At 47.1% G+C, this 17,520-nt stretch overlaps 1 protein-coding gene across 1 annotated transcript in view; it reads right to left on the reverse strand.

The window, feature by feature from the left end:
* The window catches only part of spega (striated muscle enriched protein kinase a), a 198,003-nt gene that overhangs the window by 132,153 nt on the left and 48,330 nt on the right, over positions 1–17,520 (reverse strand). The window contains exons 8-9 of the mRNA XM_060827721.1: positions 5,097–5,357; positions 2,553–2,711 (exon numbers count right to left, since the gene is read on the reverse strand). Of these exons, the coding sequence (XP_060683704.1) occupies positions 2,553–2,711; positions 5,097–5,357 (420 nt within the window). The remainder of the gene's footprint in view (positions 1–2,552; positions 2,712–5,096; positions 5,358–17,520) is intronic.

Below are 17,520 nucleotides of genomic sequence, written 5' to 3' on the forward strand. Positions count from 1 at the left end.
GTTGATTGTAGAAGATGTCAATGTTGAGTTGGTCACCGTTGATAGAGTTGGAGAGGTCCAGGAAGAGGAGAGAGGTGTCTGAGATGGTCCAGGTGAACTTAAGGTCAGGGTGGAAAGTGTTGGTGAAGTTGATAAACTGTTCAACTTCCTTGCGGGAGCACAAGGTGGCGCCGATACAATCATCAATGTAGTAGAGGATAAGGTGGGGAATGGTGCCGGTGTAACTGTGGAAGATGGACTGCTCTACGTAGCAACAAAGAGACAGGTATTAGCTGGGGCCCATGCAGGTGCCCATGGCTACCCCTTTGGTTTGAAGGAAGTGGGAGGATTCAAAGGTAGTTTAGTGCACTGATGTCTACACCGCTGAAGCCAGGTGCAAATTCACAGATAATTCCTCCTACTGTCCCCTCAACCATGACCTCACCTCCCATAGCCAAACCATTATCTCCCAGACCATAAACAAGGGATCATCTCAAGGGATGTCCCAATCACAGCCTCCAACCTTATCTACATTAAACTCCATTTGCCACTCCTCAGCCCATTGGCCCATCTGGACAAGATCCCATTGTAATCTGGGGTAACCTTCTTTGCTGTCCACTACACCTCCAATTTCAGTGTTATCTGCAAACTTACTAACTATACTTCCTATGTTCACATCCAAATCATTTATATAAATGACGAAAAGTTGTGGACCCAGCACCGATTCTTGTGGCACCCACTAGTCACAGGCCACCAGTCTGAAAAACAACCCTCCACCACCACCCTCTGTCTTCTAAGCCAGTTCTGTATCCAAATGACTAGTTCTCCCTGTATTCCATGAGATCTACGAGTAAAAACATGAGGTCTGCAGATGCTGGAGATCAGAGCGGAAAATGTGTTGCTGGTTAAAGCGCAGCAGATCAAGCAGCATCCAAGGAACAGGAAATTCGACGTTTCGGGCACAAGCCCTTCATCCTGATGAAAGGCTTGTGCCCGAAACATCGAATTTCCTGTTCCTTGGATGCTGCCTGACCTGCTGCGCTTTAACCAGCAACACATTTTCAGCTTCCATGAGATCTAACCTTGCTCACCTTGTCGAACACCTTACTGAAGTACTTACTCTCTATATTAATGGACCTGGAGGTTATAGTGTGTATTGTATCCAAATTTGCTAGTGATACAAAAATAGGTAAGGCGACAGGTTGTGATGAGGACATAAGGAATATGCAAGGGGGAGAGCTAGGTTGAGAGAATGGGCAAAACTGGTTAGGTAGAGTTGAATGGAGGAAAATGTGAGATCACACACTTCTGTAGAAAGAAACAAAAGTCAGATTATTATTTAAAAGGAGAGAGATTCCCAAGGAAGTGCACCACAGAGGGATCTGGGCATCCTAGTACGTGAAAGACAAGACGTACAATCAGTAATTAAAAAGGCATGCTGACCTTTATCGCTCAGGGGCTGGAGTTTAAATACATGGAAGTCTTGTTACAATTATCCAGGGTATTAGTAAGGCTGCATCTAGAATACTGGGTAGTTTTGGTTCCCTTATTTAAGGAAGGATAAGCTGGCATTGGAGTCAATTTAAAATAATTCACTATGCTGATTCCTGGGATAAAGGGGTTAATTTATCAAGAATAGCTCAATAGTTAGCCTTTATTCATTAGAATTGAGAAGACTGAGGGGATTTGACAGGGTAGATGTCGTGAAGATGTTTTCACTATTGGGGGAATTTCAAGCTGGGGACATAATTACAGAATCCAGAATAATCTTTTAAAACTGATATGTGAAGGAATTTTTTCTCTCAGAGGCTAGTGAGTGGAATTCACTCCTCCAGAGAGATGTGGAGACTAGATCACTATAAGTATTTAAAAAGAAGAAGGAGATTAATTTTATAAAATATCAGGAAGCTGAGGGTTATGAGGAATTGTCACGAAAGTGGAATTGATGCCTAGACTCCATCAGCCATGGTCCTGTCAAAGGACAGGACAGTCTTGAGGAGCTGAATGCCCTTTTTCTGGTCTTGTTTCTAATGAGGGTATGTGTGGTAGGTTCCTGTGGTGATGACTTGAACCCAGAAGCCCCTGTCTCAGAGTGAGAGTACTGCCCACTGAGCAATGTATGACACAGAAGATAATTTGTGCTGGGCTTCTCGTGCAAGGTCTACATTGATCATCTCAGTGCCTGGCCACAGGTGCTGTCTTTACAACAGGGCAGGGTGACTAGAAATCCCCAACATCCCCCACCCCCCAATATGTTTCTGAAGATCTCCAAGGGTTCTTCAAAGCATCATGGACCAAAATTGACCCCCAATGCCGAGTAAGAGATGACTGACATCACTGGCAATGCCAGCTCCATTCTCCTAACTCTTGAGCAGAGCGGCTCGCTCAGCCGTTTCAGGGAGACGCCTGTGGGACATTGCTGTATACCAATTGACTGCTGCAGTAGGGCAGTGACAGTGCCTCAAGACGTAAAGAGCTGGCTTGGCAGTAGGGTTCTCCCGGCACGCTGTAACATCGGGCATGGTGTGGAATGGGAGCCAGAGCCTCTCTCCATGCTATGTTGTCGGGGTTACCGTAGTGCATCCAGGTGATGGTGGGCGGGGGAGTCCCGCTCACTTTCACATCCAGGTGGGCCGTCCTGCCCTCGATCACAAATACATCCTCCAGCTTCCTGGTGAAGAGCGGGGCGATGGAAGGAAGCACAGTCAGCTTAGCGCTACACGTCTTCTCGTCTGTGGGAGGGAGAAAGGCCAGAGATCATAAACCCCTCACCGAGACCGGGTCCAGGGCTCAGAAACCCCTCACTGAGAGCAGGCCCAGGGCGATGAAACCCCTCAACGAAACTGGGTCCAGGGCTCAAAAACCCTTCATCCAGACCAGGTCCAGAGATCAGAAACCCCTCACTGAGACCAGGCCCAGGGCACAGAAATACCTCACACAGACCAGGCCTATTTTTCAGAAACCCCTCACCCAGACCAGGCTTGGAAGCAGAAACCCCTCATCGAGACCAAGCACAGGGCTCAGAAGCCCCTGGCCGAGACTAGGCCCAGGGCTCAGAAATCCCTCACCAAGACCAGGCCCAGGGCACAGAAACACCTTAACGAGACCAGCCCCAGGGCACAGAAACCCCTCACCGAGACCAGGCCCAGGGTTCAGAAATCCCTCACAGACACCAGCCCAGGGATCAGCAACCCGTCACTGAGATCAGGCCCAGGGCTCAGAAATCCCTCACAGACACCAGGCCCAGGTCTCAGAAACCCCTCACCCAGACTAGGCCCAAGGATCAGAAACCCCTCACCGAGAGCAGGCCCAGGGCTCAGCAACCCCTCGCCGAGACCAGGTCCAGGGCTCAGAAAGCCGTCACCGAGAACAGGCCCAGGGCATTAAAACCCATCATCGAGACCAGACCCAGGGCACAGAAAACCCTTACCAAGACCAGTCTCAGGGCTCAGCTATCCCTCACTGAGACCAGGCCCAGAGCTCAGAAACCCCTCATGCAGACCAGGCCCAGGGCTCAGAAACCCCTCACCGAGACCAGGCCCAGGGCTCAGAAACCCCTCACCGAGACCAGGGCCAGGGCTCAGAAACCCCTCACCGAGACCAGGGCCAGGGCTCAGAAACCCCTCACAGAGACCAGGCCCAGGGCTCAGAAACCCCTCACCGAGACCAGGCCCAGGGATTAGAAAACCCCTTGCAGAGACCAGGCCCAGAATTTGATAACAGAGGTTAAACAATTTGGGGTTGATGTAACAAAGGGGCTGTTATTAAGGGGTTGCCCCTTTGATGAACAATTCTCTGGAATTTAACAGAATGAGAGCAAACTTTTCATCTTGACATTTCAACAAAGAGGGACCAGTTGGATGGTCATCGTTGATCATACTGAACATCAGCATAGGCTCAGAAATAAAAAGAGAAATCTCTGGAAAAGCCTGGCAGGTCTGACAGCGTCTGTGGAAAGAGATGAGAGTTAACGTTCCAGGTCTAGTGGCCCTTCCTCAGAACGGTTTGACCGACAGTCATAGACTCCTTTCAATGTAGAAGCAGGCCATCCGGCCCATTGGGTCCACACTGAGCCAACAAAGGGCACCCTCCCAGACCCATACCCCTTTACCCTATGCCTGTAACCCTGCGTCTCTCATGACTAATCCACTTAGTCTGATGTGGAGGTGCTGGTGTCGGACTGAGGTGGACAAGGTCAGAAGTCACACAACACCAGATTATAGTCCAACTGATTATGTGAAATCACAAGCTTTCAGAGCTCTGCTCCTTCATCAGATGAAGTCGGGTAGAGAAGGGGCAGCACTCTGAAACCTTGTGATTTCAAATAAATCTGTTTGACTACAGCCTGGTGTCGTGTGACTTTGGACCTTATCCACTTTGTCTGTATATGCCTGGACACTATGGGCAATTTAGACAGTCATAAAGATGTACAGCGCAGAAGCAAACCCTTCCATCCAACTAGTCCATACTGACCAGATATCCTAAATCCATCTAGTCCCATTTGACAGCACTTGTTCATTTCCCTCTAAACCCTTCCTATTCATATACCCATCCTTTTAAATGTTGTAATTGTACCAGCCTCCACCACTTCCTCTGGCAGCTTATTCCATACATGCACCACCCTCGGGGTGAAAAAGGTCCCCCCTAGCTTCCTTCCATATCTTTTCCCTCTCACCTTAAACCCATGCCCTCTAGTTCTGGACTCACCCACCCCAGGGAAAAGACTTTGTCTATTTTTCCTATCCATGCCCCTCATGATTTTATAAACCTCTATTTGGTCACCCCTCAGCCTCCGACGCTCCAGGGAAAACCACCCCAGCCTGTTCAGTCTCTCCTTATAGCTCAAGCCCTCCAAACCTGGCAACATCCTTATAAATCTTTTCTGAACCTTTTCAAGTTTCACAACATCCTTCCAATAGGAGGGAGACCAGAATTGCACGCAACATGTCCCATATCTTGTGATGATGGGTCACTGGACTCGAAACTTTAACTCTGCCACAGACGCTGCCAGACCTGCTGAGCTTTTCCAGAGATTCCTTGGTTTATATTGGGGCAGAGTATTCTGGATGGGCCAAACAGGCTCCTCCAGCTGTGGTTTGCTGTGCTCTGTTACCCACCTTTGGCAGTGCTGAGCTTGCAGGTGTACACCCCGGTATCGTCCTCGTGCACCGAGTTCAGAAGGAGCTTACACCTCTTGCCGTCAAAGTGCATCTTGCAGTTTAGGAGGGCGGGCTGGACCAGCTTCTCATTGGTTAGCCAGTCCACGTCAACGTCAGGAGGAGCCTGGATCTCACACTCGAAGCAGGCGGACTCACCAGCATTCACCGTAATATCCCGGGACGGAGCCAGGATGGTCAGTGCCTGATCCTCACGTCGGGCTGCAACATAAACAACAACATGCATTTATATAGCACCCAGAGTGCCATGATAACACGAGCACTAGATAATTCATCATCCCCACAATTATCACCGCACATTCAGGGAGCATTACAGTCAGTACTTAGAAACTGACAGACAGCACTCACTCAGTACTGACAGCCGACAATGCAGCACTGACCCTCCGACAATGCAACATTCCGTCAGTGCTGACCTCCGATAGTGCGGCACTCCTTCAGCACTGACCCTCCGACAGTGCGGCACTCCCTTAGCACTGACTCTCCAACAGTGCGGCATTCCCTCAGCACTGACCCTTCAACAGTGCAGCACTCCCTCAGCACTGACCCTCTGACGGTGCAGTACTCCCTCTGTAGTGACCCTCTGGCAGTGCGGCACTCCCTCAGTACTGACCCTCTGACAGCGTGATACACTCTCAGCGCTGACCATCTGACTGTGGCACTCCCTCAGTATTAACCCTCTGACAGTGCGCACTCCCTCAGCACTGACCCTCTGACAGTGTGGCACTCCCTCAGCACTGACCCTTTGACGGTGCAGTACTCCCTCAGTACAGACCCTCTGACAATGCGGCACTCCCTCAGTACTGACCCTCTGATTGCGTGATACACTCTCAGTGCTGACCATCTGACTGTGGCACTTCCTCAGTACTGACCCTCCAATAGTGTGGTACTCCCTCAGTACTGACCCTCCGACAGTGCAGTACTCTCTCAGTATTGACCCTCCGACAGTGCGGCACTCCCTCAGCACTGATCCTCCGACAGTGCAGCATCCCTCAGCACTGACCTTCTGATAGTACGGCACTCCCTCAGTATATCCTCCGAGAGTGCAGAGTTCCGTCAATACTAATCCTCCAACAGTGCAGCACTCCCTCAGTACTGACCCTCTGACAGTGCAGCACTCCCTCAGCACTGACCCTCCTACAATGCATACTCCCTCAGTACTGACTCTTCAACAGCACTGACCCCTCCAGCCTGTTCTGCCAATGAATGAGATCATGCCTGATGTGTGGCCTAACTCCATTTACCTGCCTTTAGCCCATATCCCTTAATACTTTTGCTTTACAAAAAATAATTGATCTCAGATTTAAAATTAACAATTGATCCAGCTTCCACTGCTGTTTGTGGAAGAGAGTTCCAAATCTCTCCAACCCTTATGTGTGTAGAAGTGCTTCCTAACATTTGAAAACAATTCATACAATTCCAGCAGCATTTCGCAGTGCATTTTGAGGATAATATTTTGGTTAGTGCTTAGAATGTTCTCTCAGTATCTTTTGACTTTTCAAATACTGCGTGCAATTCTGGTCTCCTTCTTATCAGAAAGCTGTTGTGAAACTTGAAGGGTTTAGAAAAGAATTACAAAGGATTTTGCCAGGGTTGGAGGATTTGAGCTATAGGGAGAGGCTGAATAGATTGGGACTGTTTTCCCTGGAGCATCCGAGGGTGAGGGGTGGCCTTATAGAGGTTTTTTAAAATCATGAGGGGCAAAGTCTTTTCCCCAGGGGTGGGAAAATCTAGAATTGGAGGTTTAGGGTGAGAGGGGAAAGATATAAAAGAGGAAGTGGTGGAGGCTGGTACAATTACAGCATTTAAAAGGCATCTGGATGGGTATATGAATAGGAAGGGTTTAGAGGGATATGGACCAAATGCTATCAAATGGGACGAGATTAATTTGGGATAACTGGCTGGCACGGATGAGTTCAAGTGAAGGGACTCTTTCTGTGCTGGACTCTATAACTGTTCCTCAGGATCAGAGTGTGAAAATTGACCCTTCATCGCCACTAACCAGTTCCACTGTAACAGTGACAAGGCTGTGAGTAATAGCAGTGAAAATATCGAGATATATTCAGGTATCCGTGGGTTAACACCTCGAAAACATTTGCACATTATTAAAGCATCTTGGAGATGAATGTTGAAAGGTTGCACAGTGGGGGAGTATCACCGAGAAAGACATCAGAAGCAGATTTTCCCTCACACTGCCAAATCCTGGTAGCATTCAGGGGAATGAAAAGGTTGGAGGACTGTAGCTGATGCTGTCATAGAAACAACACAGCACAGAACGAGGCCATTCAGCTCCCGGTGACTGTGTCAGGGCTTTGGAAGCGTTATCCCAATAATATCACACACTCGCTCTGGGCCACAGCTCAGCAAACATTCTCTTTCCCAAATATTTATTTAATTTCATTTTGAAAGTTCCTTTTGAATCTGTTCCCTTCGCCCTCAGTGTTTTCCAGATCACTGTAACTCACAGAGTAAGCAAATGATCCCTCCTATTCCCCACCCCCGCCCCCCACCCCCAACCCCAGATTCTTTGACCAAGTATCTTGTCCTCCAGTTATCAATTCTTTGACCTGAGGAACTGTATCACCTGCTTCTTTGAAAGAAGCCCTTTCTTCTCTAGGGAGAATAATCCCAGCTTCTCCCATCTCTCCACATTCACTGGGGCCCCTTGTCCCTTGTTCCATTCTGGTAAAGTTCCATCTGCACCCTCTCAAATACCCAGATATCCTTCCACAAGTGTGAGACCCAGGAGCTGAACACAATAACAATGATTTTTAAAAAATATTTACTCACAGGATGAGGGTATCACTGGCTGGACCAACATTTTTGCACATCCCTAATTGCCCAGAGGCAGGTAAGAGTCAACCACATTGCTGCAGGTCTGGAGTCATATGTAGACCTGGACCAGGTAATGGTGGTAGTTTCCTTCCCTCAAGAACAGTAGATGGGTGTTTATTTTCTGACAATCATCTTATGGTCATCATTAGACTCTTAGATCCAGATTTGTGCTGAATTCAAACTCCACTGTCTGCTGGGGTGGGACTTGAACTTGGGTCCTCAAAAAACAAATGACCTGCATCTCTGGGTTAATAGTCCATCACCACTCTGCATGGTTTTTGAATTCTGAGGAAGGGTCACTGGATCGGAAGCGTTAGCTCTGATTTTTCTCCACAGATACTGCCAGACCTGCCGAGCTTTTCCAGCAACTTCTATTTCTGTTGACAACAAGCTCCTTGCTTTCAGCTCAGATCTGTTTCATGTAGGTGGTATATTCTTGGCTCAGCTACTGCTGACAAAATCATCTACTTTTTACTCCTTCTGACTTTCTCTTGCACTTAGTGAATCAGACTGGGTCGGCCACATGCTGTAGCCTCTCGGTAATGGCTGTGTATGTCAGAGCACAGACAGTTCCACCATTAGAGCGAGAGGGAACTGTGGGCTACACACTGCAGTCAGAGTCTCCCATTCAGGACACTTGGTCTAAAAGGATACAAGCTCCCATCACATACCTTGCATTGCTTTATCTCCCTGTTTCTCAGGGCTGTGGGTATAAATGTGGGGTGTTCACAATGTCAGAACACAGAGACAGCACACAAATCTCCTCCCACTTTACTCTGTCTCACTTAACAACATCTGCCTCAGTAACTTAGCAATACGGCCCTTGAACATATCTGAAGGTTTTATTCTGCTGTCATCAGGATTAAGACAAGAAACGTTACATTTTAAAGCAGTGGGAAGGGTCTTCAAGGCTGATCCCTACACCATAATGGAGATTTGATACCAAAACCAAGGAGACTGCTAAACCTTTAGACTACCAGAGTGATTGGTTGGCAAGGCAAATCTGATTGGCCGAGGTGTTGCTATGGTGTGAGGAACGGAGCTACAGGCTCCCTGAGCTCCCGGGTAATTGAAACCAAGGTATGAGATTCAATTGGTTTGCAGGGAATGGCTTCCCACATTGCTTATTCACCATGGTAACACCTTGCTTAGTCAGAGTCAACACGCCAACCACTTACCATCCTGTTCCCTTGGATAAATTGTGGTGATGGTCCAGAGTTTGGCATTCTTGCACATGTCCTGAGGACAGTAAGACGCAAAGCTTCGATGAGTGCCTCTTTCCCTTTTTCCTTATGAGCAGACTGGAAGGGCCAAATGGCTTCCTCCTGTCCCTATATTTCATGTTTCTATGAAGCTGCTGAACCACAATCATTCTCCATAAGAGTGAATTCCACTTTGTGATCTAGGAACAGAGGAACAGTAGTAGGCCATTCAGCCCCTCAAGCCTGTTCCACTATGCAAAGAGATCATGGCTGATCTGTGGCCTAGCTCCATTTACCTGCCTTTGGCCCATATCCCCTAATGACCTTGCTGAACGAAAATGTGTCTACCTTAGATTTAAATGATCCAGCATCCACTACTGTTTATGGAAGAGAGTCCCAAACCTCTCCCACCCTTTGTGTGTCAAAGTGCTTCCTAACATCGCTCCTAAACACTCTGGCCCTCATTCTCAGACTATCCCGTAGGTCTAGAATCCCCAACCAGTGGAAACAGTTTCTCTTCATCTGCACTGTCTTTCTGCTCCCCAGGCAAAGGATTGAACTCTTATTCTTGTTGAATTAATTTGTGATTATTTTAATATCATTATACAGTAGAAGAAAGGAGCAGGAGTTGGCCAATCAGTCCATCAAGTCTGCTCTGCCACCCAATAAAATTGTGGATGATCTGAGAATCCTTAAGTTCACCTTCCTGCCTTTTCCCCATAACCCTTGATTCCCCTAATTGATTAAACATCTGTCTGTCTCAGCCTTGAATATACTTAATGACCCAGCCTTGACAGCCTTCTGTGATAGAGAATTCCATACTTTCACTCCCATCTGAGAGAAGAAATTCCTCCTCATCTCTGTCTTTTATAGATGACCCCTTACACATATGAATCCCTCCTTTTGTCCAGGTTTAAGGTGGAAGGGACCTGAATGATGAGGGACACACATTTCTGAGATGGAAATGATTTAAGTTCAATCATTCTAACAGGAACTCAACTCCTTTGCTCCATCAGGAAGCTAGCTGCTCTATGACGGCTGCTGCGATGGAGTTGTAGTATTAGGCTGAATCTTGATACAGGATGCAACAGAAATCCAGGGTGATCCTAGTCAACATCCCACATTCCACCATCCACAGCTACCAGCATGCTCAATTCTACAACCAACTATTAATGCACACCTCGTTCAATTCATTAATGCCCCCTGTACTCCATGTCTTATTCAGCATCTGGTCTGGAAAACGAAAATATTAAAATTCTCATCTCTGTTTTCAAATGCCTTTAATATCTCATTCCTCTTTATCTCACAGGGTCAGTACTGAGGGAGTGCTGCACTGTCGGAGGGTCAGTGCTGAGGGAGTGCTGCACTGTTGGAGGGTCAGTACTGAGGGAGTACCGCACTGTCAGAAGGTCAGTACCAAGGGAATGCCCCACTGTCCGAGGGTCAGTACCGAGGGAGTGCCCCACTGTCCGAGGATCAGTGTTGAAGGAATGCCGCAATGTTGGAGGGTCAGTGCTGAGGGAGTGCCGCACTGTCACAGAGGGTCAGTACTGATGGAGTGCCGCACTGTCGGGTACTGAGCGAGTGTCACACTGTCGAAAGGTCAGTACTGAGGGAGTGCCACACTGTCAGAGGGTCAGTGCTGAGGGAGTGCCACACTGTCAGAGGGTCAGTGCTGAGGGAGTGCCGCATTGTCAGAGGGTCAGTACTGAGGGAGTGCCGCACTGTCGGAAGGTCAGTACTGAGGGAATGTCACACTGTCAGAAGGTCAGTGCTGAGTGAGTGTCATACTGTCGAATGGTCAGTACTGAGCAGCGCCACACTGTCAAGAGGTCAGTGCTGCACTGTCGGAGGGTCAGTACCAAGGGAGTGCTCCACTGTCCGAGGCTCAGTGTTGAAGGAGTGCCACAATGTTGGAGGGTCAGTACTGAGGGAGTGCTCCACTGTCCGAGGATCAGTGTTGAAGGAGTGCCGCAATGTGGGGGGTCAGTGCTGAGGGAATGACACACTGTCAGAAGGTCAGTGCTGAGTGAGTGTCATACTGTCGAACGGTCAGTACTGAGCAGCGCCACACTGTCAAGAGGATCAGTGCTGCACTGTCAGAGGGTCAGTACCAAGGGAGTGCCCCACTGTCCAAAGGTCAGTGTTGAAGGAGTGCTACAATGTTGGAGGGTCAGTACTGAGGGAGTGCCCCACTGTCCAAAGGTCAGTGTTGAAGGAGTGCCACAATGTTGGAGGGTCAGTGCTGAGGGAGTGCCACACTTGTCAGAGGGTCAGTACTGAGGGAGAATCGCTTGTAATCACCTCAGCAATGAGCGAATGATATTGTTCATAGAAACATCAGAACTAGGAACAGGAGGAGGCCATTCAGCCCCTTGAGGCTGCTCCACCATTTAATATGATGATGGCTGATCTCATCTAATCTTCAATTCCACTTTCTTGCCACTCCCCATAACCCTCCAACCCGTTACTCATTTAAAGTCTCGAATCTCTTTAAATTTCCCCAATATCCCAGCATCCACCGGACTCTGAGGGAGTGAATTCCATAGATTAATGGCCCTTTCAGTGAAGTAATTTCTCCTGATCTCTGTCCTGGATCTGCTTTCCCCCGTCCTAAAGCAATGACCTCTCATTCCAGATTGCCCCACATGAGGAAGCATCCTCTCTATATCTACTGTCAATCCCCTTTAGCATCTTCTCAACCCCAGTTAGATCTTCACTCATTCTTCTCAACTCCAGAGAGTATCTGCCAAACCTGCTCAATTTGCCTTCATAAGACCAAGCCCTCTTCTCTGGAATCAATCAAGTGAACCTTCTCTGAGCTGCCTTCAATGTAACTACATCCCTCCTGAAGTAAGAAATCCAAGACTGTGTGCCCTCCATGAGGTGTGGTCTCACTATAGTTGGAGTAACACTTCCCTACTTTTATTATCTATTCCATTAGCAGTAAATGCCAACATTTCATTTGCCTTCCTTGTTAACTAGTTTTTTTGCGATTCATGGACAAGGACACCCAGATCCCTCTGCATAAGAACTAGGAGCAGGAGTGGGCCATCTGGCCCCTTGAGCTTGCTCTGCCATTCAATAAGATTATGGCTGATCTTTCCATAGACTCAGATCCACTGATCCGCCCGCTCACTGTTCCCTTAATTCCTTTACTGTTCAAAAATCTATCTTTGCCTTAAAAACATTCAGCAAGGTAGCCTCAACTGCTTCACTGGGCAGGGAATTCCACTGATTCACAACCCTCTGAGTGAAGAAGTTCCTCCTCAACTTAGTCCCAAATCTGCTCCCCCTAATTCTGAGGCTATGCCTCTGGTTCTAGTTTCACTTGCCAGTGGAAACATTCTCTCTACTTCTAACTTTTCTATTCCCTTTATAATTTAATATGTTTATATAAGATCCCCCCCTCATTCTTCTAAATTCAAGTGAATATAATCCCTGTTTACTCAGTCTCTCCTCATACGCCAACCCCATCAACTCCGGAATCAACCTAGTGAACCCCCTCCAGTGCCAGTCCATCCTTTCTCAAGTAAGAAGGTCAAAACTGCACAAAATGCTGCGCATCTTTATTTTATGCAACAACCTTTTGTGCGGCACCTTGTCAAATGTCTTCTGGAAATCCAAATACACCACATCTACTGAGTCCCCATGCTCCACCAAAACACTCTGGAGATTCTCTCCATTTACAGTAAGTTGCTTTTCTGTTCCTCTGATCAACCCAGTAATACCCTATTAGTTACATCTTGCCAACTCATTGATCCTGATTCTTTGGAGCGTCAGAGGCTAAGGGGTGACCTTATAGAGGTTTAAATCATGAGGGGCATGGATAAGGTAAATAAGGTCTTTTCCCTGGGGTGGGGGAGTACAAAACTAGAGGACATAGGTTTAGGGTGAGAGGAGAAAGAAATAAAAGGAACCTAACAGACAACTTTTTCACGCAGAGGGTGGTACATGAATGGAATGAGCTGCCAGAGGAAATGGTGGAGACTGGTACAATTACAGCATTTAAAAGGCATCTGGATGGGTATGTGAATAGGAAGGGTTTAGAGATATATGAGCCAAATGCTGGCAAATTGGACTAGGATAATTTAGGATATCTGGTCAGCACGGACGAATTGGACCGAAATATCTGTTTCTGTGCTGTACATCTCTATCACTCTGCTCTCTATTGGTTAGCCAATCCTCTATCTAAGCCACTAAATGACCCTTCACCCCATATGATCCTACTTTGTGTATTAACCTTTTCAAATATCTTCTAGAAGTCCAGAGATACAGTATCTACAGAATTCTCCATCATCCAATTTGCTTATTCATAAAACTTCATCAAATAACCAAGGCTGATTTATCTGTCACAAATCCATGCTGACTCTGATGGATTGAATTCTGACTTTCCAAATATCCTGTTCCTTCTTCCTTTAGAATGGCAGGTATCCCAATGCCAGGTGGGAAACTAACTGGGCTATACTTTCCTACTTTCTGCCATCCTCTCTCTTTGAATAACAGTGTCCTATTAGCATTTTCCAATCAACTTGAACCTTTCCCATATCCCGGGGAATGAAGAGCTTGTTGAAAGCTGGGGAATTTTGAGAGAAATCCACTTGAAGCAAGGGAGTATTGTTCAGGTGGTGTCCGTGACTCAGCCAGAGTGAATCTATCCTCGCCCATATTGGCTATGTAATTCAGAGTGCTCTGTGTACTAACAGTTCATTGTGACAATAACTGGAGACATCATGCACCATTGTTATTCATTCAGAACCCTCTTTGGCACCGTCTGCTGTTGCCTCTGTTTGAGGTGTACTGATTCCTAGTTATTGAAAGCTGTGGGTTACTCGTATCCAGACAAATGGATCCAGTTGATGAGAGAGAACACTAGGTTCCTGCTCAGTCATGGCATTACGGGGTAGACCTCAAGACAACACTCGGTTTGGTTTCAGTCCTTTACCAGAACGTCAAATGTTCCCTGCCCTGACACCTTATCAAGACTTGGCCATTTCTACTGCACTGGCTACCCAGAAACCCAAGCCTCTGGGAACATGATTTCAAATCCCACCAACAGCAGTAATGTCTCTACCTGTGAGCCAGGAGGCCCCAGGTTCAGGTCTAATCAGGTCCAGAGATGTGTAATAACATCTCTGATCAAATTGATTAAAAAAAACTGTAACTCTCTTCCTGGAATCTTGTGACACAGTGGTAGCATTCATATCTCTGAGCTGGGAGACCCGAGATTCCAGTTCTACCACAATAGCTGGTGGAACTTAATCAATCAGAAATTGAAAGCTAAAGATTGATCACTGATTACTGTAAGAGCCCATCTGGGTCACTTATGTCCTTTAGAGAAGGGATTCTGCCATCCTTACCTGGTCTGACCAACATGTGACTCCAGACCCACTCCAATGTGGCTGACTCTGGAATAACTGAACAAGGTACTCATTCAAAGGGGCAATTAGGGATGGGGAACAGAAGCTGATTTTGCCAGCGACACCATTATTCCACGTAAGAATAAAGAAAATAAAACCTCTGTACTCCAGTTTTTGGTTCAACAGTTTCCTTATTTCAGTCCACACCCCCACAGTAAGAGAGTGCCTTCTCTCTCTCACCCTCTCGCTTTTTTCTCTCTCTATCTTTCCTTCCCCCTCTTTCTCTCTCTCTCTCTCTCTCTCTCCCGCTCTCTCTCACACACACGCACACTCTCTCTTTCTCTCTCTCTCTCTTTTTCTCTCTGCCCCTTTCTAGAGAATTGGCAGCAGAGCAGGATTAAAAAATCACAACAGACGCTGGGGAACAACAAGGCTTGTTTTGTGATTTGCATTTTTACCAAGATTCTGGAGCGTTCTGCTGAGTCGTGGGAGGAGTGTGGGAGGTAAAGATACCAACTTTGTGCTGGCACACCGTATGAGCGGAGACAGATTGAAATTTCAATTCACGGTCATGGGCTGAGCAAGTGTCTGCACGGCCCTCAGGCAGAGAGCTATTGTGTGGTTCTCACATCCTCACAACTGACCAAATGGATAAGCACACTGGTCCTGGCTTGTGGCTGGGTTTGTGCGGTATGCTGGGGATCCGAACCAGGCTTACTGGGGAAGGAGCCCCAGTATCTGAAACATCAGTACAACGTCCTGACCAAGAGCAGGCTGCAGTCTCTTCATTCTCCTCCCCCTGAAGGAGCTCATAGATATGTACAGCATGGAAAGAGACCCTTCGGTCCAACCCGTCGATGCTGACCAGATATCCCAATCCAATCTAGTCCCACCTCCCAGCGCCCGGCGTATATCTCTCCAAACCCTTCCTATTCATATACCCATCCAAATGTCTCTTAAATATTGCAATTGTACCAGCCTCCACCACTTCCTCTGGTAGCTCATTCCATACACGTATCACTCTGTGTGAAAAAGTTGCCCTGTATGTCTGTTTTATATCTTTCCCCTCTCACCCTAAACCTATGCCCTCTAGTTCTGGACTCCCCCATCCCAGGGAAAAGACTTTCTCTATTTATCCTATCCATGCCCCTCATGATTTTGTAAACCTCTATAAGGTCACCCCTCAGCCTCCGACGCTCCAGGGAAAACAGCCCCAGCCTGTTCAGCCTCTCCCTGTAGCTTAGATCCTCCAACCCTGGCAACATCCTTGTAAATCTTTTCTGAACCTTTTCAGGTTACACAACACCTTTCCGATAGGAAGGAGACCAGAATTGCACGCAATATTCCAACAGTGGCCTAACCAAATCCTGTACATGACCTCCCAACTCCTGTACTCAGTACTCTGACCAATAAAGGAAAGCATACCAAACACCTTCTTCACTATCCTATCTACCTGTGACTCCACTTTCAAGGAGCTATAAACCTGCACTCCAAGGTCTCTTTGTTCAGCAACACTCCCCAGGACCTCACCGTTAAGTGTATATGAAAAAAACTAGGAGAAAGTGAGGACTGCAGATATCGGAGATCAGAGCTGAAAAATGTGTTGCTGGAAAAGCACAACAGGTCAGGCAGCATCCAAGGAGCAGGAGAATCGACATAGGGCTTGTGCCCGAAACGTCGATTCTCCTGCTCCTTGGATGCTGCCTGACCTGTTGCGCTTTTCCAGCAACACATTTTTTAGCATTAAGTGTATATGTCCTGCTAAGATTTGCTTTCCCAAAATGCAGCTCCTCACATTTATCAGAATTAAACTCCATCTGCCACTTCTCAGCCCATTGGTCCATCTGGTCAAGGTCCTGTTGTAATCTGAGGTAACCTTCATCGCTGTCCACTACACCTCCAATTTTGGATCATCTGCAAACTTACTAACTGTACCTCTTATGTTCGCATCCAAATCATTTATGTAAATGACAAAAAGTAGAGGACCGAGCACCGATCCTTGTGGCACTCCACTGGTCACAGGCCTCCAGTCTGAAAAACAACCCTCCACCACCACCCTCTGTCTTCTACCTTTGAGCCAATTCTGTGTCCAAATGGCTAGTATTCTCTGTATTCCATGAGATCTAACCTTGCTAATCAGTCTCCCTTGGGAAACCTTGTCGAACACCTTACTGAAGTCCATATGAATCACATCTACCACTCTGCCCTCATCAATCGTCTTTGTTACTTCCTCAAAAAACTCAGTCAAGTTTTGAGACATGATTTCCCACGCACAAAGCCATGTTGACTATCCCGAATCAGTCCTTGCCTTTTCAAATACATGTACATCCTGTCCCTCAGGATTCCCTCCAACAACTTGCCCTCAACTGACGTCAGGCTCACTGGTCTATAGTTCCCTGGCTTGTCCTTTCTACCCTTCTTAAACAGTGGCACCACGTTGCAGCACCTCACCTGTGACTATCGGTGATACAAATATCTCAGCAAGAGGCCCAGCCATGACTTCTCTAGCTTCCCACAGAGTTCTCGGGTACACCTGATCAGGTCCTGGGGATATATTCACCTTTACCCATTTCAAGACATCCAGCACTTCCTCCTCTTTAATATGGACATTTTGCAAGATATCACCATCTATTTCCCTACAGTCTGTATCTTCCATATCCTTTTCCACAGTAAATACTGATGTTAAATACTCGTTTAGTATCTCCCCCATTTTCTGCGGCTCCATACAAAGGCCGTCTTGCTGATCTTTGAGGAGCCCTATTCTCTCCCTAGTTACCCTTTTGTCCTTAATGTATTTGTAAAAACACTTTGGATTCTCCTTAACTCTATTTGCCAAAGCTATCTCATGTCCCCTTTTTGTCCTCCTGATTTCCCTCTTAAGTATACTCCTACTTCCTTTATACTCTTTAAGGATTCACTCGATCTATCCTGTCTATACCTGACATATGCTTCCTTCTTTTTCTTAACCAA

This window comes from Hemiscyllium ocellatum, chromosome 7 (assembly GCF_020745735.1).
Source record: "Hemiscyllium ocellatum isolate sHemOce1 chromosome 7, sHemOce1.pat.X.cur, whole genome shotgun sequence".
In the NCBI taxonomy this organism is placed as follows: Eukaryota; Metazoa; Chordata; class Chondrichthyes; order Orectolobiformes; family Hemiscylliidae; genus Hemiscyllium; species Hemiscyllium ocellatum.